The sequence below is a fragment of the Plasmodium inui genome (genome assembly GCF_000524495.1).
Source record: "Plasmodium inui San Antonio 1 unplaced genomic scaffold supercont1.7, whole genome shotgun sequence".
Taxonomy (NCBI): domain Eukaryota; phylum Apicomplexa; class Aconoidasida; order Haemosporida; family Plasmodiidae; genus Plasmodium; species Plasmodium inui.
Genome location: NW_008481841.1, coordinates 473,280 through 495,197, shown reverse-complemented (window position 1 = coordinate 495,197; position 21,918 = coordinate 473,280). Strand labels below are relative to the sequence as shown.

The 21,918-nt window shown below is 40.5% G+C and overlaps 3 protein-coding genes across 3 annotated transcripts; 2 read left to right on the top strand and 1 right to left on the bottom strand.

Moving 5' to 3' along the window:
* Positions 1 to 78: 78 nt before the first annotated feature.
* Positions 79 to 3,801, bottom strand: C922_02139 (hypothetical protein; the record flags this gene model as incomplete). Its single annotated transcript, XM_008817738.1, has 9 exons — positions 79 to 200; positions 321 to 807; positions 1,009 to 1,429; positions 1,550 to 1,776; positions 1,948 to 2,130; positions 2,274 to 2,381; positions 2,499 to 2,573; positions 2,694 to 2,794; positions 2,916 to 3,801. 9 exons carry the CDS (start codon positions 3,799 to 3,801, stop codon positions 79 to 81), a joined length of 2,610 nt encoding a protein of 869 aa, XP_008815960.1.
* A 4,979-nt stretch (positions 3,802 to 8,780) lies between these two features.
* C922_02138 (phospholipase C-like protein) lies at positions 8,781 to 13,555 on the top strand (the record flags this gene model as incomplete). Its single annotated transcript, XM_008817737.1, has 4 exons — positions 8,781 to 12,817; positions 12,967 to 13,045; positions 13,238 to 13,299; positions 13,462 to 13,555. The coding sequence occupies 4 exons, from the start codon at positions 8,781 to 8,783 to the stop codon at positions 13,553 to 13,555; spliced, it is 4,272 nt and encodes a 1,423-aa protein (XP_008815959.1).
* Positions 13,556 to 15,689: 2,134 nt separating this feature from the next.
* C922_02137 (hypothetical protein) lies at positions 15,690 to 21,887 on the top strand (the record flags this gene model as incomplete). The annotated part of the gene is made up of 1 exon (XM_008817736.1): positions 15,690 to 21,887. The coding sequence occupies one exon, from the start codon at positions 15,690 to 15,692 to the stop codon at positions 21,885 to 21,887; it is 6,198 nt and encodes a 2,065-aa protein (XP_008815958.1).
* Positions 21,888 to 21,918: the final 31 nt, after the last annotated feature.

The following is a 21,918-nucleotide window of genomic DNA, read 5'->3' as shown; positions in this document are numbered from 1 at the left end:
AAACATATCAATGTTATCCGTATGTGTAGAAATGCCCATATTAACGCTAATACACAGACTCACACATCCCAAGGGGCACTAACCTGGTCCCTCCCCGTGGGAGTAAATGTACCGAATGTTTACAATATCCTTCACGTCCATGTTCCTTAAAATTTCATTGGAGACGTAGAATTGCACATCGCTGTAGTCGTTGCCTTCTTCTGAAAATTTAAGAAACATAGGACAGATATGGGGGCCACAGGGGTGCCTTGCACACACTGATAGCTACGTAGAAATGTAGCACAGAAGTGTGTACGTATGTATTCTTTTTTTCTGTTTACCCGTATAGTTCCTAAATTTGCGAACGTGGAGGTTCTTCCGATGTATGACCTTCGCTTTTATGTAATTTATTAAATTGTCACCCTGCTGGAGGGGTCGCTTCAAACTGTCACCCGGCTGGAAGTGTCTCCCCAGCCTGTTGTGCCCCCTTTTCACGTAAAACGAGTGAATCACGTCACTCTCCGTTGGCACAGTCTCCTCCCCCTTGTGTTGTTTAAAAGCAACATCGTTGCTTTTATCAGATTCCTTCCCTAGAAGTCGCGCATATTTTTTGTATAGCACTTCGTATTTCTTCTTCAACAATTTGTGTTCATTAGTTAAATTGTTATAATTTTTTTCGAGGCGTTGAATTTCCTCCCCTTGTGCATGGTTGTACATTTTGACGAACGAATTATGTTCACTTGTTTCTGCAGGTTTGTATTCCTCTGCAGATGGGACGTGACTTTTATTGCTTCCCATGCGATCGCACGTGTGGGTAATATTTTCCTGCTTTAATTAAAAAAAAAAAAAGGGGGGGGGGGAAATGTTACGCAATTGGGAAGGCAATAAAAAAGGTATCCATCGAAATGAAAACCCACAACATCCACATGATGGATGTTATGTCTACGCGCAAAAGGAGATATATAAATATATTTGTGGCGATGTGTGGAGGGATAAACTCCTTTGCCCTCCTTTTTCCTCAAGGCATACTTTTAAGTGATATTCATTGCACCGATCCATTTTTTCCTTTCTTTTTACAAAACATTTCAAGTAAGACATCTGTTTATTTAGCGCGTCAATTTTTTTCCTTTTCCTTTTTAATCCTTTAAATAATTCAAGGTTCGTTTTGGATAAAAAATAGCATTTCTCGTTGCTTTCGAGCAGCTTGCTTTTTACTCTCTTGTAGTTGTCCAAAATGGTGTCACTTCGGTAACTGCGAGGTGAGCCAGGATTATTGGAGAGAGATGTATAGTGAACATGTCTGCTACTGTTCATGCGTTTGTCATTCCACCCCTTATCCGTTATGTTGTGCTTTTTCAGTTCTCCCTTTAATTGGCTCTCCTCACCTGCTGATTCGTTCATGCCTCCGTCTGTGCAGAACTGAGCACCTTCTTCCCTCCTTTGGTTTTTTCTTCCATTTGGGGGGGGGGCATCAACGAAAAATTGGGGAAACAAAGTGAATTGTACATTTGAGAACTTCAGGGTAAGTCAGCTTTAGAGGAAACCACATTTTTGTGCTCTCAAGATTCACTCAGTTTGGTATTCACTCTGAAGCCTCTTTTGCACATTTCCAGAAAAGAGAATGTATTCCCCTGTGATTTCCTCATCTGGCACATAAACCATTTTACTCACAACTGCATTCATACATGCACGTTTTTTTGATGCTACCTTTAGGGACGGTGAATCGAACGTGGCGGGCGTCTGCATCTGCAGTAGTAAGTCGCTGTTTTGTAAAATCAAGTCATTGGCTGTTTTTAGCTAAATGGGTGCGCGGGAGAAGAAGTCAGCGAAGGGGAGAGGGGGTGGTAACCATTTAGGTGTATATTGTAAGAACAAACGTATTGTGTATGCATATAAGATAGTTTTAGAAAATGCAGGGACCACAGATACACATTGTGAGCTTTTCCTTTTTTTAAGTGCCTGCTCTACTTTGTTCTTTTCTCTCCTAAGTTTATCGGTTTTATCTTTTATTCTTTCCTGGAGAGACAACTTCTCATCTTTTATTTTGTCGTTCAATGAATTGGCCAAGTTTAATTCCCTCTTCAGATTTTTTATTTCCAGTCCCAGGGGACCTTCTGCTTCGTTGTCGCCTTGTCCCTCATTTTTTAATTTCTTCGGGGTGGGGGTGGGGCGGCACAATGAAGTATGTGTATCAGAGATGGGAGATATTGTCGCAGCATCTATAACAATGCTCTCACGCGCTTAAGAAGAATGCATTTGCTCTTTCGTGCGTTCTTTCCTTTTTTTCCTTAAACCTTTGACTTGTGTATTGTAAATTCGTAATTCTCGATGCGCTTGTTCATTTCGGTTTTCTCCTCCGCTATTTGACTTATCCGTTTGTTCAGGTCTCTGATTTCTTGGGCCTACGGACAGAGGGGGGAAGTGTGCGCAAAGAACAATAACATGTGCCCTTTTTCCCTTGTGGTTTGTTTCCACAAAGATGGACAGATGCTTGCATTTGTCTGATGCGTCTCTCTCACCTGTTCGTCGTTGTTCTCAACGGCAGTTTCAAGCTTCTCGCTTAGCGTGTCGTTCGCCTTGTTCAATCTGTTTATCTGCGTGCGGGACGAAGCGGAGTGGGGCCATGCGCTGGGTGTTATTCGATCGGTGTGATTCGATCGTGGAAGCTAATAGATAGCCACTTTTCCGTTGTGTAAGGCATCGCATCAACTTACCTCCTTCACGTATATATTCATCGCCTCCTTCAGGTTGATGTTCAAATGTTCTATGATTTTTTCCAGTAACTGCCCGAGACCCTTGTGATCTAGGTATTCATCTGGCAAATGTTGCAAAGAGGATTTTTTTTTTTTTTTTTCAGAAATGTGTGTGTACCAAGTGGGTCCACATATGCACACGCAGATACACAAACGTATATGAGCTTTCGAATGCTAACCAACCTTCCTCAACTTCCCCGTGAACATGTCCGTACTTCTTCGATGGACCAATGAATTCCGAATTGTCCACAAAGTCTGCACACAACTTCTCCTTATACTTCCTGACGTGCTGCCTTTTTAACATTTCTAGCAAATTTTTTTTTTTCCTACTGGAGTTATTATATTCCAACAATTCAGTGTCACTAAAGTAGTCTCTTGCTTCATGTTGCGACTTTCTTTTAAAGTGGAAACTACCTGTATACCTTTTAGGAGAAGAAAACCCTTCACTTTCGAATGAAAAGGTTGTATTTGTTTTGGCGTCCTGATTAGATCCTTTCACAAAATTAGTTGTCTCTCTTATGCTTGGCGATTTTTTCCTTTCCCCGTGAGTATCTTGAAAATGTGTACAGTTGTTATTTACTCGTTCGGTTGAGTCTTCCTTGCGGGGCCGCTGCTCTCCCGCATGTACGCCTTTTGGGGGTTCGCTTAGCGGTTGGCTTATCTGTTTGATTAGAGCTTCAGCCAGATGCTCAGTTTTCTCTTCAGTTTGCTTTTCAGTTTGCCCCTCATTCTGAGGAACATGCCTCCCCTTCCCCGTAGCAACCCATGCTCTGTCTCCACACGCGGATTCGTCCTGTCCACTGGAGTATGACTTATTGAAGTAGAAAAAACTTTTCGTCTTTTTAATTTTGTCAATTATTTGGTTTGCACTAAAATCACGTGTATCATTTTCGCAGTGCAACGGAAACATCAACTTCTGATTGTCCAAAGTGTCGAATGTCCTTGACAATTCGCTTGAAAAAGAGCTTTTAAGTTTATCATACTTAGGGTTATTGGAATGATTGCGCTCGGATATTTTATCCAGCAAATTTATTATGCTGATTAGCTTTTCTGTGTTTTCTTTGTTCATTTCGGCTACTCAGCACAGGGGTCATGTTACGAATGGGTGTGGAGGCAGCGCGCAGGTGTCCATGTATATGGACACACATAAAGTGCATAGACATGGACTGTGTTTACAAAGTGGAGTCCTCTTTTTTTGTTTAATTTTAATGAGGCATAAAAGGCATTATCTTCCTTTTAATGGAGCACCGAAGAGTTGTACATAGTTAATGTTACGGTAAGGGAATTTTTTTTTTTTTCAGTAAGGACTTATTTTGCAACTTTTATATTTCTCAACGTGACCAATAAAAGGGGAAGGGCTCGTTTCTATTGTCTTTGCTTTTTCTTTTTTCCCTGCTTTGCAGCATAAGGTTAGAAATGATGACAAGTGGGCTTTTGTTCCTTTTTACACTCATATTTGGTGACGGTGGGGAAAACTTAATTCTGTCAAACTGAAACAAGTAGATTTAATATGTTCTGAACGGACAGATTTGTTATTTGCATAATTTTTTTGCGCGTTTATCAATTCGTACAACCATCCATATGTGCCTGTTATCCCCCTTGCCCATATTTTTCCTTTCCTGTTTACATGTCTACATTTGAGAACAACCGTAAAAAAAAGGGAAGTTCAGTCCACAGAAAAAAAAAAAGCGGGGGGAAGATGAAATCAAAGAAACACACGCGCGATGATGAAAAGTCTGTACCGCCCTCATTTTACTAATTCCCTAAGAACAACACACAAAATAAGGCAAACAGATTGAGACGGTTGTGGTGGATTCGTAAAAAAGTCAAAAAAAGTGGAAAGAGCAAGATGCTGTATTTTTTACTTTTTAAAGACAAGGATTTTTCCATTATTTTTTCTTTTTACACCTCTTCGTTGAGGCGAACAAGTGAGTTTAAATGTGGCAAATAGGTGGTAGTGGTCGTGGTGGGGAAATAAAACTGCGATGTCCACTTGATGGCGTCAAAATTCACGCACCATAGAAAAGGTCAATTTCGTACAGTTCCATAAAAAGTTCCATGGAGATGCCTACTTGTGACATTCAAATGTTTGATTTAGAATGCACGTTAGGCCAATTCTGTTAGATTTTTTTTTTTTTTTTCTAGGTTCTGCTATTATGCCTTATCCCTGTGTGGAGGTTAAAATCGGGGGGAATTCGAAACCGCGCCTTTCTGTTGTTCCTTTTTAAATTTATTGGCGCAAAAATTGGGGGCACACCCAGAGGGGTCAGAAAAAAACTGTGCGCCACACAAATGTAAATACATATGTACTGATGTGAAGAAGATTGTAACCACACGTAACAGCTATGTACCATATGGCTTTTGTTTTCCAATAACACATATATCCCCCCCATTACCCCCGGGAGAAGCGTAAACGCGCGGCGAGGAATAACAGAACCCAGAGTAAATCATCTCACTCTTTATTCATTACAACGTTGCTTTTTAATGAATGAATATTATACAATTTTGTAGCAAAAAAATGGGAAAACTTTTCGCCGATATATATAAGTGCATTCTTTTCCTTCGTTAGGATAATTTGCATCGGAAAGAGGAACAGATTTGGAGTCTCCTAAGTTTCACCAATGAACATACATCACGTGCTTTTAATCTGTGCTTATTTTTACCTGCGCCAGTTTATACATTCCTTTATTGTACATGAAAATTAAAGGCAACTCGTTATGTTTTATATATTCACTTCATCATGGTCTGTTCCTTTTTCGTGTCATTGACCGTAGAGTGGTCAAACAGTATGGTTTTAATATAGTTGTACATGCTCTGCGTGTTTTGCCACACTCGAGTGTAAATAGATTCCGTAGGTACGCGCGCGCACTATGTAAATCAAGCGCATCAGCACAGCTCCACGAATTCTGCCAACTCGCCTTTATCTGTGAAGCAACAACTTTACGCCAGATTCGTTCACCTCTATATCATTTTTGGCACATTCCCACAGGGGGAAACCATATGCGGAGCGTACCCAGTTACGGCGCATACTTGAAATCGCGTCAAGAAGACGCACGTACACATATATATCTGTATATAAATAAATATACATACATGCATATATTTCCTTATGCGCAGCCGCCACCCCCGCCTAGGAGGTAACGCTTAACGCTCTCGGGTTCTTTCGCTGCGTATTACAGTAGCATTTTATTTTTTTTCATTTTTTAAAAACGCCACATGTGAGAGAAATTACCTTATATAGGTAAATTTTTTTTTTTTTTTTCTACCCCTCTTTTGAGAAGGAATTTACCAGTTTGCCAATTCTGGAGGAGGAGGTTTTTAAGGTATATGTCGTATGAAAGCGAAAAATGTGATTTACATATGAATACATTTTTATGATGCACGAAGAATTAACGGCATTTTATCTTCATCATATGAATGTATTGCTTGTATGTAAAGTCAGTTTGAAATTTAAGGAATCCCCTAAAAAAAGGCAGCTAAAAAAGGGAAAAAAGGAAGGTAAGATAAAAAAGGAAGAAAAAAATGCAGAGAGGAACCTACCAAAACTGCCAATAAAAGTTGTTTATTAAAGTTCATAAAAGAAAAAAAAGTTATCTTCCTTTTTTGAGATTGTCCCTAATGGGCAATACATAATTATTTCATTCCTTAACTTTACCTACATATTGATGGGATTTCAAGCTCGTCACCCTCTCGTCGGGAATGTGCTTTGCCTTTTTATGTGAAAGTTTCCCAACGTGCGCATGCACATATTTATGCGTACTTTTACGTGCGTCCGTATATTTACGTATTGCTAAATTTCTTAATGCTGCGCAGGAGTGGATAGACATGTAATAATATCCATACTGTTTCATTTTTCGCAGAAGTTTGCACCCAAAGAGGTGAGTTCAAAAGGGGAAAATCAACCCTGGATGTAACAGATGTCGGCAGTGTCACACATGTCCATGTACCAGAGTTAGACCCCACATCTGCCTTCACCGACTTACGCACTCATGTACTTGTCCCCATAAAATATGGAAAGTGGTTTACGCTGCTGCTATTTTTCTTGGCGCGTCCTGTTTTATCGCCCCTTTAGTAGTTAGCACTAAAAGAGGATCGTCACTTCGTGTGAGCGTATGTCGCATGAACGTATATCGTATGAGCGTATGTTCCTATTTCATATGTATGTTCCTGCCAACCCATGTACACATTTTCTTCTTTCTGGAGTGCGAAACTGAAGTAAAGACTGACGTCAAAAATACATTCAGATATCATGATGCAGTGTAGCCCTTTCTTACGTGCATCGTGAAGTGAATTTTTTTTTTTGTTCATCCTTAGTGTCAATACGTTACAGCAGCTACTAGGGCTAACGCGACTTCAAGGGGGTTGCTTCTCCCATTGCCACTATCGTTACTGGCTTGTTTGATTAGCCGTCCTGCGCTGCGTGTCTTATGTCATGATTATTATGGAAAAACGTGAGTACGTTACAAAATGTGAATAAGCAAGGGGCTAGTCAACACGAATTAGTGAGAAAACCTGTCACGTTAATTCTGCTACTCCCCCATTTCCCTGTTCCTCTTGTTTGGCTGTTCGCTCGTTTCGCAGTTCCCACTTTTTTTACACTGTCGTCGCCAATTGGCACACCCACCGCACAGCCCTTGAATCGAATTTATTTCGAGATAAATTTATCCACATTATGTGGATGCGTTTACTGAGTACCTACGTAAACGTGTGGATGTTTCATTTTTTGTTATGACCCCCTGGGAGAATTCTCAAGGAGGATATCGTACCCTTTACTTTTTGCTGTGTTGACATTTTTGCCCTTCCCATTCCAAGCTTCTTTACCTACGTTGGAATTCTTTGTTTGGCGTTTATGTCCGTGTGCGCATTTGTCTTCTTGGGGACAGCCAAACGTGGCTTTATCGTGTTATTTTTCGTCATTTTGTGCGCCATCATTTCTTGTCATTTATTTGCCAAGTACACCATTTAGCGGCCTAATTCGCGGCTTAATTCGCGACCTACTATGGGGCCTACCATGCGGACTAGTTAGATCGCCGCTTATTTTCCTTTTTTTAACCGTTAAGTGGAAATGTTTTTACGTTATTTGTAACGAACCGAGAATGTATGCGTTTGCCTACACGTACCCACACCCATGTTCATGCAGGGGGGTTTGTGCGTACTCCGACTTCCATACTCCAACGTGTATGTGTGGTGCGATGTACTCACGGGTTCATCCCCGCGCGCGTGTACACAAACGCTTACATCTACAAGGGCGCAACAAATAAACCCCATCAATGTTTGCCCCCCGGTTTTGATTCAAGCTACTGCTATGATATGCTGATTACCCTGTCGAATCCACCCCGTTGAAAACTACCCCTTCGAAACTACCCCTTCGAAACTACCCCTTTGAGGCTATCCCATTGAGGCTACCCTTCTTTTGTTTTTTCGTGTTTCCCTTTTCGCCACTTTTACCCTTTTTCGTTTTTTTTTCCACCTCTCGTAGATCACGCCCAGCGCGCGCTGCTCATTTTGTGCCTTTCATTTTATTACCAGCGCAGTGAGCTCATACGCGCAGACCACATATATTTCTAAACTTTTACGTGGACAATTTTAACATCTTGTGGATTAGGCGCTTATATTTGTGCACTCCTCCTCATCATCTTTTTTTTTTCCCTCTCCCTTTTAATGCATACTGTCCTACGTGTGTGAAAATTTTTTCACACAATAAAAACGGGGATAGCAGAGTGTTTACTCGTCAGCCGTTCTGATAGGCACTTCTAAACATCGGGGCAGAGGAGAAAAAAAAAAAAAAAAAGAAAGAAAGAAAAAAGATCAATCTAACAACACCGCTTGTTCGCTCGCTCTCTCGATTGCTCTTTTATGGGGTGATAAGGCCGGGGACGTAACAGCACAGCGTTGTTCGTGTAAACGTACGGGCCGCATACTTGGCGTTTGGCACGGCACATTAGACTATACATGAAAAGTTACACACCTACATAGACACCGAAAGAGAGTTAGAAAGAGGCGGCGAATTGAAAGACGGATAGAGAAGTTCCCCCCCGCGCGTACCTCATGAACTTTAGGGAGAGTGTACCCCGAGATGCATGCAATGAAGAAATACAAGAAGACGATGATGCAATAAGCCTACTATCGCAGAATGCGGGGGGAGACAAAAATGGGGACTCCGATGAGGTGAGGCGGCTTGAGCGGAGTAGAGAAGATCTGCATAGAGGAGAGCCTTACGGAGGAGAGGGGACCAGCCCCCGGAAGAAGGAAAAAGAGTGCAGCAAAAGAGACGCCGATGGGATTGACTCGAAACTCGGATTTGACATAACAAATGTGTTGACACATGCGTACCTCCCTGTGTGCATAGAAAAAATGAAAGAAGGAGAATATGTATACAAATGGAACAGCAATAATATTTTTCAAAAGAAGACGTTGAAATTTTTCTACCTAGATGTAAATAATTATTGCATACGATGGAATTCAAAAAAAAAAAAAGTAAAAGAAAATAAGAACCCAACTTTGTACATATGGGATATGATAAAAATATTGGACGGATCAGAATCTTCCTTTTTTAAAAAAAAAGAAGAAGAAAAAAATTTATCCATTGAAATTATAAGTTCCCAGAGAAATTTGAAAATTACCTTCCTCGACATCCAGAGGTGGAAGATGTGGCTTTTCGGCTTGATGTATTATCAGTACAAGTTTATTAACAAAGGATCCGGCAAAAAAAAAATGAAGTCATTCATATGTGAAAGCAACAAACTGTACGATAATTACATCATATCTGGCCTAAAGGATATCAATGCATTGACACTCTCCCAGCTCTACATCATTCTCAGGAGCCTGAACATTTATTTGAATATGAAAATATTGTATCATTACTTTTCAATATATAAAAATAAAGGAACTGTTAACTACGTAGGTTTTACCAAAATTCTAGAGCACATTTTTTCAAATAAACATATTACCACACATTTTGATATGTATAAGAGGAAAGACTCTAGCTGTATAGACAACAGGAACTTTATCGAATTCTTGATTGATGTACAGTGTGAGGGGAAATGTGAGGAGAGGATCTTCAATGCGCGTTACGTGGACCGCCAATTTTTTGTCCACGCGGGGATGTGCGGAAAGAAGGGAGTACACGCGTTGTCCTCCATGTGTGTGACATTGAATGGGGGAGACAACACAGGAGGAGTAGTACCCCTCGCAATGGATCCTACGCCAAGTGGTGGTACTAAAAATGCAGAAAATGACACTGAACAAACCCACCAGAAGAAGAAGGAAAAAGGTGAAAATAACCCCTCCGGAGAAGCCAATTCGATTGGTAAGCACAAACCAAGAGGAGAAATCGTCGCGGGTAATTCCGTGAAGAACGATTTTTGCAACTACCAGTGGGGAGGCACCTCTATAAAAAATATGAATAAGGGAGGAGTTAATCAAAATGACTTCCACTTCGGTATGGACACTTTACCAAATGCTTTACTCCTTCCGGACAATTGGATGTGTCAGGATGAAGACTACATCACCGTGTTAAATATACTGAGAGAAAAGCTAGGTTTCGGCACCGAAAAGCGGGAGGGAGGGAGCAATGGGGACGGTTTCGCAACTGACGGGGGCTACCACAGCGATGGCTTCAGTGGGAACAAAAGGTGGGACCGTGCAAACAGTAGGCGCGACTATCGCAGCGGTCACAGGAGCGACAGCGGAGACAACACCAAAGTTAACAGTCGCTATGGTGGAGAGTGCGCCGACACCACCCAGGAACACCAACGAAGCGCGCAAAACGAGTCCTACTACATTAGAGCCAAAGCAATATATAAACTGGTAAACACGATAAAGAAGTATAACATCCCATTTGTTATGATTAATGAAGACAAACATTACTTGACACAGATCGGGCTGGTCTACTTCCTTCTGTCAAAGGAAAATAGCATAATGTGTCCAGAGTATTCCAAAGTTTACCAAAATATGAACCTACCTCTTTGTAACTACTGGATTAATAGCAGCCACAACACCTACCTTGGGAGGAAACAAATCTTTAGCTCAAGCAATATCGAACAATATATTTATATCCTCATAGATGGCTGCAGATGTGTCGAATTCGATTGCTATTATTTTAATAAAAACATTGTTGTTTATCATGGCTTCTATGGATATAAATTAACCTCTTCCATCCTTTTCTGTGACACCCTCATTGCATGCAAACTGTTCGGATTTACCACCTCCCCCTTCCCCATCATCCTGTCATTAGAAATCCACTGCAAAAATAAGCACAAAAATTTGATTGCTAAAATTCTGATATGCATCCTAGGGAATCAGCTGTACATCCCAAAGAGTAAAGACGAAATTAATAACATCACGCCGGAAAACTGTAGAAACCGATTTTTGGTGAAATATAAACACTTTGAGAATAATGACAACTCCGGATTTTACTTCATCTTTGAGGGTTTGCAGAGCGTAATGTACGATGAGCTCGGGTACATTTCCGACATCGTTGGCGACGATGATGAGGATGAGGAGGAGCAGGATGGTCCCTTGGAAGGCGTGCACAACCTTCTCCGTGGTTCAAGCGGAGAAAGCGGCGATAGCGACAATAGTGATGAAAACAAAGTTGAGACAAACGAGGATTGCCATGCTCAGAGAAACCATAACCGCCGCGAAAGGAGAAACCCAAACCACTGTGACGATGACGACATCGAGAAACAATTCGACAGCTACATAAAGAACAGCATCCAGAAGGGGTACATCCATGAACGGAAGAAGCGAAGTATTTACCTGAGCAGTCTGTGCCATGACCCTGACGCTGTGGAGAAGGACCAGCGAGATGATTCCCCACACAGTGATGACAACCCCCAAGTGGTAAAAGGCACGAAGCTTTCGAGGCACAAAAAGGGAAAAGGTCATAGTAGGAGCTCCACTCGGGGGAAAGATGATAATAAACCACGTAATTCCCCTCCAAATGGCATCCCTAAAGAAGAAGAACATGCCGATGGTGGTGTCCCCCCCCCAGGTAGCCAAAGAATCCTAAATGAAATTCCCGAAGAGGGAAAAAAAAAAACGGAAAATAAAAACGCAAGAAATAATAACATACTAAATGAATACTCCTGCTTGAAGGGATACACGTTTCAGAATTTTTGCGAAAATAGGACATACAACGAAATATGCTCGATTAGCGAAAATAAATTTATTAAGTTGATTAAAAAGAATGAAGAAGAGATAATAAAGTATAACCAGAAAACGTTGACGCGAGTGTACCCATCTGGGACAAGACTGGCATCCACCAACTTTAACCCACTCATTTTCTGGAGCGCAGGAATCCAATTTGTGGCGTTAAATTATCAGTACAATGGACTCAGCATGCTGCTCAACAAAGGAAGGTTTCTAGAAAATGGAGGAAAGCACTCAGGGTACATCCTAAAGCCGGAAATTTTACGGTTTAATGAAAAAAAGGACTACAACATTTTGCACCTCGATCTGCAGATACTGTCTTTGCATCAGATCAACTTATTATTCTCCATCAAAAATAAATATCAAGAGAAAAAATTAAAAAAAAAATTATTCAAAATGGATATGATACAACGTATTCAGACACACAAAAAAATTAACAAAAAAATGAAAAATTTTAAAGATGTACAAAAATTAGAAAAGGAAAAAAAAAAATTTTTTTTCTCAGATGTACAGTCAGATGACAATAAGAAGAAAAAAAATATAAGTCATGAATTTCTCATGAAAAAATTTAACGATAATGACAATGACGTTAATTATATTCATAACAAATGCTTGAATGTGGAAGAGAAATATGAAGACATGTTATCTGAATATAAATCCTTCCTACTGTGTTCTTCCCTCTCGCACAGCAGTAGCTTTAACAGCTGCAGCAGCAATACTACTACGTCCAATAATGCTACTACCGATTCGACTAAGGATAATTCATCCAAGTCCAAAAATACGAGTTTCTACCAAACTTTTGAGGAGTTGAAGAAGGCAAATAATTTGTTTTTCTATTTGTATGTCACCATATCCGTGCACGGCTACAATGAGCACAAGTACTACTTCAAAACGGAGATCGCCAAGGTCAATTTTTACGACCTCAACTATTGGTAGGGCTCCTCCGCGTACGGATAGCGGAGTCTGTGTGTGGCGCCAGCTTTGGGTAGCGCTGTCTCTGTGTAGCGGCGCATGCATATGCACACATTTACACTTACATCTGTAGACACCCTGTCGATGTGTTCCCCCACCCTCCTTGCAGTTGGTCAAAGCCATCAATTTTCCAAATGAAAATAATGTACCCCTCACTGGCCCTCATTGTGTTTGAGCTGAAAACTTATGTAAGTTAACAAAGATAATTACGACGCAGCTGTTGCAGATGCCTAACATGTTGTCTACTGCCCGAATTCATTCGTTCGCGTAATGGGACAATCAGCCCCCCCATTGTGGAACTCATAATGTATTTTATTTTTATTTTTATTTCATTTTTCTTATTTTTTTATTTTTTCCCTTTTTTTAACCCCTTTGTACAGGACACCGTAAAAAGCGAACTCATTGCTTGCGCGTGCTTCCCAGTTAAATGCCTCCGAGAAGGGTAAAGCAGACGTTTCCCTCCCCCCCAAAAGGGATGCAGAATAGTGGGGCCCTCATGGATAACCGTTACCATGAGATCCCCCTGCGTAAATGATTTCCATCTGCATCTTCTTGCACAGTTTTTCTACTACATTTTCATTTTTTTTTTCCTCCACCTTTGCAGCATCCGATTTGTTCCCCTGTGCGACAAATACTTGAAGGACATAAAAGGATCGGGCATTCTTGTTAATCTAAAAATTGGCGCAAACGGCAACTGAGGATTCCAAAAATGTTACACATCCACGCTTGCGTCGTTTATGTAGACGCACACATGAAGAAAGAATCTCCCACGATTTAAACAATTTCAAGGGTGTTTCATCACCATCCTTCCCCTTTTTTTAAATAATGTTTAGTTTTTAATAACATTTTATACGCATCACGAGATTATTTGTTAACTTAAACTCATTTTTTGTCCCATTTTTAATGATGCATTGATGTATGTCCCTGTTTATGTATATATAAATACGGATATGTGCATACGTCTCATCTGTTCACCCTAATTTTTCACCAACGTCTTATTTTTTTTGATGCAATTCTGTTTACCCTTCATTTTGCAAACCTTCTACAAATCATAGGAAGAATTGTGTGGCAGTGCTTGTACAAGAGAGTGCGCTATGCACGCTTAAGTTTGTGCCCCTCCTCCCAGTTCATACATTTGCATATATGCATGCATATGTAAGGAGAAGCATCCGAAAAAATGTGAGGAACAATAAAAATGTTAATTCCATTCGTTCGTACAAAATGGTGTCATATGTGTATAAACTGAATACATATATCTCGCACGCTTGTGGAGAACGACGTTTTTAAGTGGTTCAAGGGGAACAAGAGGAACAATGTACATGCTTATGCTTACGTGTGTGATGTAATACATATGTGCATACTTATGCGAATACACCTGTTATAAATCCTGCTTAACACCTTTTTACACACTTCTACGAAAATTCCCCCATTTTGGTATGTTTGTGCATGGAATGTTTGTATATGGAATGTTGCATTTTACTGAGTTTTTTTTTTTTTTTCTTTTTTTTTTTGGTATAGTTACACCCCAGAAATTTTTTCAGCGCAAACCCTAGAGAACGTGTTGTTTACCCACGTCAATCCTTTACTTGCTTGTTTGAACGTTTTAAATTGGCCCTATAAACGATCGTTTCCACTTAACTCCCCCGCTCGTTGGTGGTGATTATGCATGTGCTGTTATCAGATGCATATATGCGTTCCACACAGGCAAGCCACGCGGCATGTGGTTCATCTTCCCAAACTGGGCTACCCCTCCCACACCCCAAGGTGCACATGTGTAGGCCCGGCACGCGGACGACCTAAGTGTAAACACGCCAACGTTTACGTACTATGTCCATGCGTTAACACCCGTGCGTTTACACTTGTGGGCTTACACTCGTGTGTTTACACCCACGTGCTTACACTGCATGCTTACTGTCATATACTTACACGCCCTCGCACAGACATTTGAACACCAGAAAAAAGCATGCGCACCAATGCTTTCACCCATCGGGCTACCCAAGTTTTTGCACCTTTTTTTTTTTTTTTTTTTGTCATGAACCTGAACCGGAACCATTTTCAAAATAAGGCACAATAATTTGACCTAGCCAACCACAATGAAGTGGTCAAAAATGAAAGGCGAATGAGTTAAGCAGCAGGTTGCGAAATGCCGAGAAAGGGTGTCATCAGGCGTTGGCAAACGTGTGGCAACGTGTAGGGACGAGTGAAGCGCGCTGTTCATTCTGCTTACTCTGCAGCGCCCGGTTTCGCCAGGGGGTGGGTCTTAGCGAACCGGGCCTCCCAGGAGATTCCCCGTTAAGAGGAACCCCACGAAGTGATGCCCCACCGAGTGATCCCCTCCAAAGGCAAAAGCTGTGCGAAGAAGAAACCACATTTGTGAATTCATTTTTTCCACCAATTAGTGGAAAATGTAAACATATGTGTGGTGTTTAAATTTTTTTTTTTTTTAAGTTACCAGTTACCCTGGGTTACAATTTTTTAAGGATAAATTTTTGCATTTTTTTTTTTTTTTTTTTTTTTTTTTTTGTCACTTTGAATTGAGATTTCAACTGTACAGGAATTATGCAACAGGTGAACGAATACACACATTGAGTGGGATCGAAATAGCGCGCAGAATTGGATGCAACACATCGTTCACGGACCTTTGAAGAAAGAGCAACTGTTCCACGAGTGGTACATACATGCGCAGCGCATAGGTGAATACGTTTCCGCGTGAATACACCTATATTACACACCAAGGCACATACACGCTTGTGTCCCCACGACGCGTGGCATACCGCTCCCCCCCTAACAGTAGTGACAGAAAAAAAATAGCCCAAAGGACGGAGGCGAAATATGAAAAACGCAAGTGGAAATATACGCTCTCTTACGTGCAACGAGAATGTAGAAGAAAAAAAAAAAAAATGGCTAAGCACAATTAAGGGAGACGACGCGATCCACTTCAAAAAAGGGGTACACAGCAAAAACTTGAAAAATGGAGCTCTGTCATTTTTTAAAGAAAAAAATATCTACAATGAGGAAAATGTAGTCATCTTAAATGCCTTCTGTAAGGAAAAACTAGACGACCATCTCGTAAATGAAGAAATTGTTGAATTTCTACAAAAATCGTTTTTCCTGTATGAATATTTTCTTAAAGAGAAAAAAATCAACAAAATTAGTAAAAAGGAATTCATTGAAAATGTATGCAACTGCTGCAGAAGAATATTTTTAAAAAATATTATAAAACATGAAAAAGAAATTTTAGATTTTTTGCTAAAGAATTTAATCAACTTTATTAACGAACGTTCCTTCTTTGGCATATATCAGTCGCTATACAACATATCGCAGTATCAAAATAAAAACTTTAGAAGCGCGAGTGAATATGCAGACGAAAAGTTTCAGTTTCTCCTTAACGTTGTCCCGAGGGAAGTAAACGGGGGGATTTTACTCGTTAATGATAACAGGTTCAATTTGGATGCACTTTCTCTGCCAGATGAGAATGACGAGAAGGAGTTGAGGGAGTACTTTGCCGGCATTGCGACCGGTGCACATCGAGGGAGCGGGGCGGCCACGAAAGGAAGCGGCAGGGAGAGAGATGCTGTCACGAAGGGAAGCGGCAAGGAGGGAGAGGCAATCACGAAAAGAAGCGCCAAGGGGGAAGAGGAGGTGACGAAGAAAGGAGGAAAGGACAGAAAAAAGGGCGCGATATTAAAAAGCATACACGGCCGTGATGGTGATGGCCAGGCGAAAGAGACGTTGCCACCAGGAACAACCGAGGAAATGGAGTGCCTAGACGAAGAACTGAGTTGCTTCTACCTGTTTGTGTATTTCCGATCGTGCTTCGAAAACATCAATTTTTATTTAATGGAAAAATTTATCGAAAATTACTACATTAGCCAAGGCAAAGAGAACATCTACAAGGAGCTATTTCTGTTTCTGTTCTTAATTTACAAAGATAAGATGCACAGCGTCGTGGATGGCATTTTGGTGAACACGATAAATTATTTGAGCAAGGAAAATGATACAGAAGTGAGAAAAAAAAAAAAACTATTAAATGAGGAGGTGGTGGTGGTGGACGAAAAAGTGCACATTACAGATTCGCTGTTTTACTTCGAATTGCTTATAAATATTATCACTTTCAGAAATCTGCAGTATGAAAATAATTACGAATACTACATACACATTCTGAAGTTACTTTACGAGAATGACCAGTTGCAGGAATTATTCACATCGTCGCTGTTTTTCGTTTTTATTAGTGCCGAAGACAGCGCTGTCAGAAATATGCTGCTGACGAATTTTTCAAAATACCATTCGAGAAAGCATCAACTTTTATCAAAATTTTTTATTCACTTGAAGAATGTGTTTCGTTTCATATACGATATGGATAGTGACCACTTAGTTTACAATCACGCTACATTTAACGCTGCAGCTATGGCCCCTTTTTTGCACCACCCAGAGAATGGGGAAAAAAACCAAGGGGATCACAGCACTGGCGAGAAAATGAAACAGGAGTACCTCTCCTTTGTGGCAGATAATATACACATAGACAAATATACATGTGAATTCTTTAAAGAAGCTTACTACATCATTAGCAGGAGCAACACGGACTACTTCTGCCAAGTGACAAATTTGTATTTACACATTTATGACCACATCTTCAACAAGATAATAAACATCATTTACCAAAATGACATGAATTTGAATGACGAATTTTTTCAGATCTGCAAAAGTATTCTCAGACCCTTTTTATTTATTTACTTTGAATTATTTGAGAATTTTTTGGAGAAATTTAAAGAGAGAATATACAACGAACGGTTGATGCTCTCCTTTTCTTTTATTAAAAAGTATCTTTTTAAAAGTCTCTATGAGAAGGCCTTCCAGCAGAAGGATCTCTTCTACGTCATTTATCAATTTTATTTTTTGCTTTACGCTCTCAAGTACAATTTTCGAAACTTTCTAACTGCGCTCGTTATGACCAAGCGGAAGGTAACACACCAACTGGAATTATTCCTGAAACTTAAAATTCAGAATTGCACAAGTTTGCTCAGCAAACCAGTACGTCGCGATGGAGCGGGAAACGCTTTGCAAGACACGCCGCAGGGGGATGCCGAGCAGAATAGCAGCAGCGAGGGGGGCAGGATGCACGACTCCACCCTCGGGCAGGGGCCAATAAGAGCGGGGACAAATAGGAAGGACCACGACGGGGGTGACAGAAAGGACATGCGTAATAGCCAAAAAAAAAGAAACCCATCAGGAGATCACCTCGAGAGTCAACAGCCGAGCAACGACTCGTCCGGAAACCCAAATGACAGTTCGCTCCAAATCGTGGATAACAGCTTGGAAAATCCACACAGCAATGAGGAGAGGGAAAAAAATAAGATAATAAATTTTTTCCAGAAAAATTACTGGACGCTGAGATATTTCGAGGCAAACACGGAAGAGAAGCTGGATGAGTTCTGCTCCCCTGATTTTAGCCTACCTTTGGTAATGAAGGAGACACCCAAGTTGAAGAAGAAGACCATTGTCACCAACCAGAGCGATAAGAGAGGGAAGAGCACTGGCGATGGCGGAAGCGCAGACGGGCGAGAAGGGGCAGGCACGAGGGGGTACGACTCCGCAAGGGAGCAAGACCAAAAAGGGAGATTCGTGAGAAAGCTACACTCCTTCTTCACCAGAAAAAAAGAAGTAGATAAACTCATCAATGAGCTCTTTCTGAACAATAAGGAAAACGTGTACAGCAAAATTCTGAAAACCAATTTGGCCATAATAAAAGAGCTAACTAACATCCGCATGGATGTACTTTATCCCATTTTTAACGCCAGCCTGGTGTTCCTATTTGACGACTTCTATTTTTTCATCATACATAATATAAAGTTAGTCATTGAGGGAAAGGAAAAAAAGATGTCAAATCATAAAATTTTTATGAATATGTCCTTCATTTTGCTGCACACCTTCGCCAAGGATGTGAAGGTGGAGAAGTACCTCGTCTCCATATTTTACATTTTGAGATTGTCACTGAATAATTTGAAGAAAATTAAAATAGTGGATCAACAAAAAATCCAAGGAAGTAACGCCAATGAAGTATATAATAAAAATACGAAGAAATTTGAAAACCATATAAAATATTATAACCTTATGAAGGATAAGGATGTCGCAAAGGCGAACACATCAGGGGTGGAGGAACAAAAGGAGAACGCGGCGGATTTGCAATTGTCCGCTGATGAAAGAGCCAATGTCACCCTCCGCAAGATTGAAGAACAGGTAAAATTGTATCAGAACATTTTTTATATTTTTTTAAAATTGGTTCAAAACATTTTAAAGGAGAATAACTTGTACTACAATTTCAAATTCATCATTTATGATATTTTATTTTGCGAGTTTTCCAACAAAGGAATTATCTTCTCGTGCATGAAGTGCATTCTGGACAGGGCAAAGCTGGCGGAGGTTTACGCCTATAGCTTGGCGGTGCTCAGCCAGGGGCAGCTTCAATTGGGGGACGTAGATAACGCGGCGGATAATGCGGCGGATAACGTGGCGGATAATGCGGCGGATAATGCGGCGGATAATGCGGCGGATAACGTGGCGGACAACGTGACTGACAACATGACTCACAACATGACTGACAACGTAGCGAATAACGCAACAGCTTGCCCATACCGAAACCACATGTCGCGCATCCTGTCCAAGGGGAAATCCTTCGAAGTGAACTTCTTCCAACCAAGCCGCGCCAGCAGCCGAAACGTGTCTTCGCTCTACATCAATGTGATAATAGTGTATTTTATCTTCACCCAGAAGAACAAGAACAACGAAAAGAGCAAAATATACGACAACTGCCTAAAAATGAGTGTGAACGACTACTACAGCGTTGCCAACAAGCTACTGTGCCTTTTGTACTCGAAGGAGATGCAAAATGCTTACTACGAGAGGTACTTGAAATATATGTGCCTAAAAATTTTAAAAAAAATTTATTGCCTCTTCTCGATAAGAGAGGCAGACATGTACATAACACACATGAAACGGAACAGCACAGAGGATACAATTTTTGAAGATAGAAAACTGAAAGATGTTCACCGTTTTAAGGAGGAGCTAATTGGTTTATTTAAGTTTTTATCAAATTACGAAATTCAGAATTATTTTGACAAAAAAAGTGGACATAAAACAACCTCAGAGGAGTACAAATTTTTCTTTTTAGAAAATCTAAACTGTAACGATCATGTGTTCAAGAGTGATAACCTGTGCTTCCTGATCAGCAGCTTACTTTTTCTATTCAATCTCAGGTACGACAATACAACTTTCTACAAAATTGTGTATATCATTTTAGTAGAAAAAAATGACAACAGAAATTATATTTTAAAAAAAGTGATCTCATCTGTGAAAAAATTCATCAAAATGGCAGATACATACAATTGTGTGCATAGGGAAAATAAAAAAAGGAAAATAAGACTACCTCCTGATATAGCAAACCATTCTATCCTGTTGTATACAGTCCGAACGAGCATTATTCTGCTTCTTCTAATGGACAGTAACAGCATTAACAAATCCACACTTGTCCAAGAAAATTATATTACCTACCGAAACTTTCGAAGTTACTATATAAAAAAAAAAAACATTAAGAACTACTACACACAGTTAAACTTGTTGCTCTTTAGAATTTTCTACAGTGAAAAAATATTACCATACTTCTTCAAAATATTTTTCAGTACATTATATGTTATATCTTTTAGAAAGACGAACCAAAATAATTTTTACTTTTTGGAGAGGATATTCAATCTGAAGGATGACACGGAAATTAGTACAACGGGTGGCGCACCAAAAGAAGGACACCCCGCAGCTGTGGGGGAGAACCTGCTCAACGGAAGCGAGGATAAATCCGTGCAGCTGCTGGACGAGAGTAGCATTCACCTAAGTGAAAAGTCGAAGGGGCTATGCTCCAGCCAGACAAACGGAGAGAATGAGAAAGCCGGAAAAAAAGACAAGGTCGGAAGAAAACACATGAGAGGCGAAAAAAATAGGGACAGCAGGAGAAAACCATCGAAGCGCAGTGAAGGGGTGAAGAGAAAACACCTGAAGGAGGAGAAAAATCCGGACAAATTTTCCGAGAAACGTTCGGATAAACGTTCCGAGGAAGGCTCGGGGGAAGACTCGGAGGATGACCCACAAGGGAGAAGCACCACTTCCGAAGAAATGAATAAAAATTACCGTGCAATTTTGCGAAGCCGTAATAGAAAAACGACCATGGTGGGGTATAAGAAAGACGAAAAAACAAACCTTGTGGATAACAAGTCGGGTAAAAAGTACATGAACATTGAAGAAAGCTCCAGTAGCACTTCAACGTCCGACTCAGAGGTGTCGTTCAAAATAAGAACAAGAAAGAAGAATACTCGAAAAAGATCCAACACGAATAATAGTGCTTCCAGTGGGAAAAGAAGGAAGGTCCCCTCCAACACCTCGGAAAATGCAACAACTGAGAGGAAGAAACGGGCACAGAAAGGGACTTCCCCTCAGGAGAAGATGGAAAAACAGTCATTTAGCAAGCGGGAAGAGGTTAAAGCGGACATGTTGAACGGGACAGCTACAGCTGCATTGAACGTGGTAGGAGGACATGGCGAAGGAGACACAGGCGGAACTCCAGGAGTGGGTGCACCAACGGGTGCTGCACCGGGGGGGGAAAGCGACTCCATGGAAAACTTTCTATTCAACGGATTGCTGTCCTTAAAAATTTTAAACCATTTCATATTTATCTGCAAAGGCTTCCATGAAGACTTGGAGATAAAAATATACAACGGTGTAATAGCATGTTTGAAGGAAAACGAAAACGACAAGGAAAAATTGAAAAATATTTTAAGTCTTCAGTTCAGTGAAGACGAAAAAACCTCCACAAAGTATAAGAAGAAATTACAACTGCTCAGAATTATTCAAACGAAAATTATCTTTCTCAGTTATATAAAAGATAATTTGAAAAAGAGGAAATCGCTCATATCACGAATGAGTGAATTAAACTTGAATATTTTTAAAAACAAACCCATGTTTAACATTGAGTTAGATTTCGTCTGAGCGGGAGGCTAAAATGTAGTGAGCCGCTTTG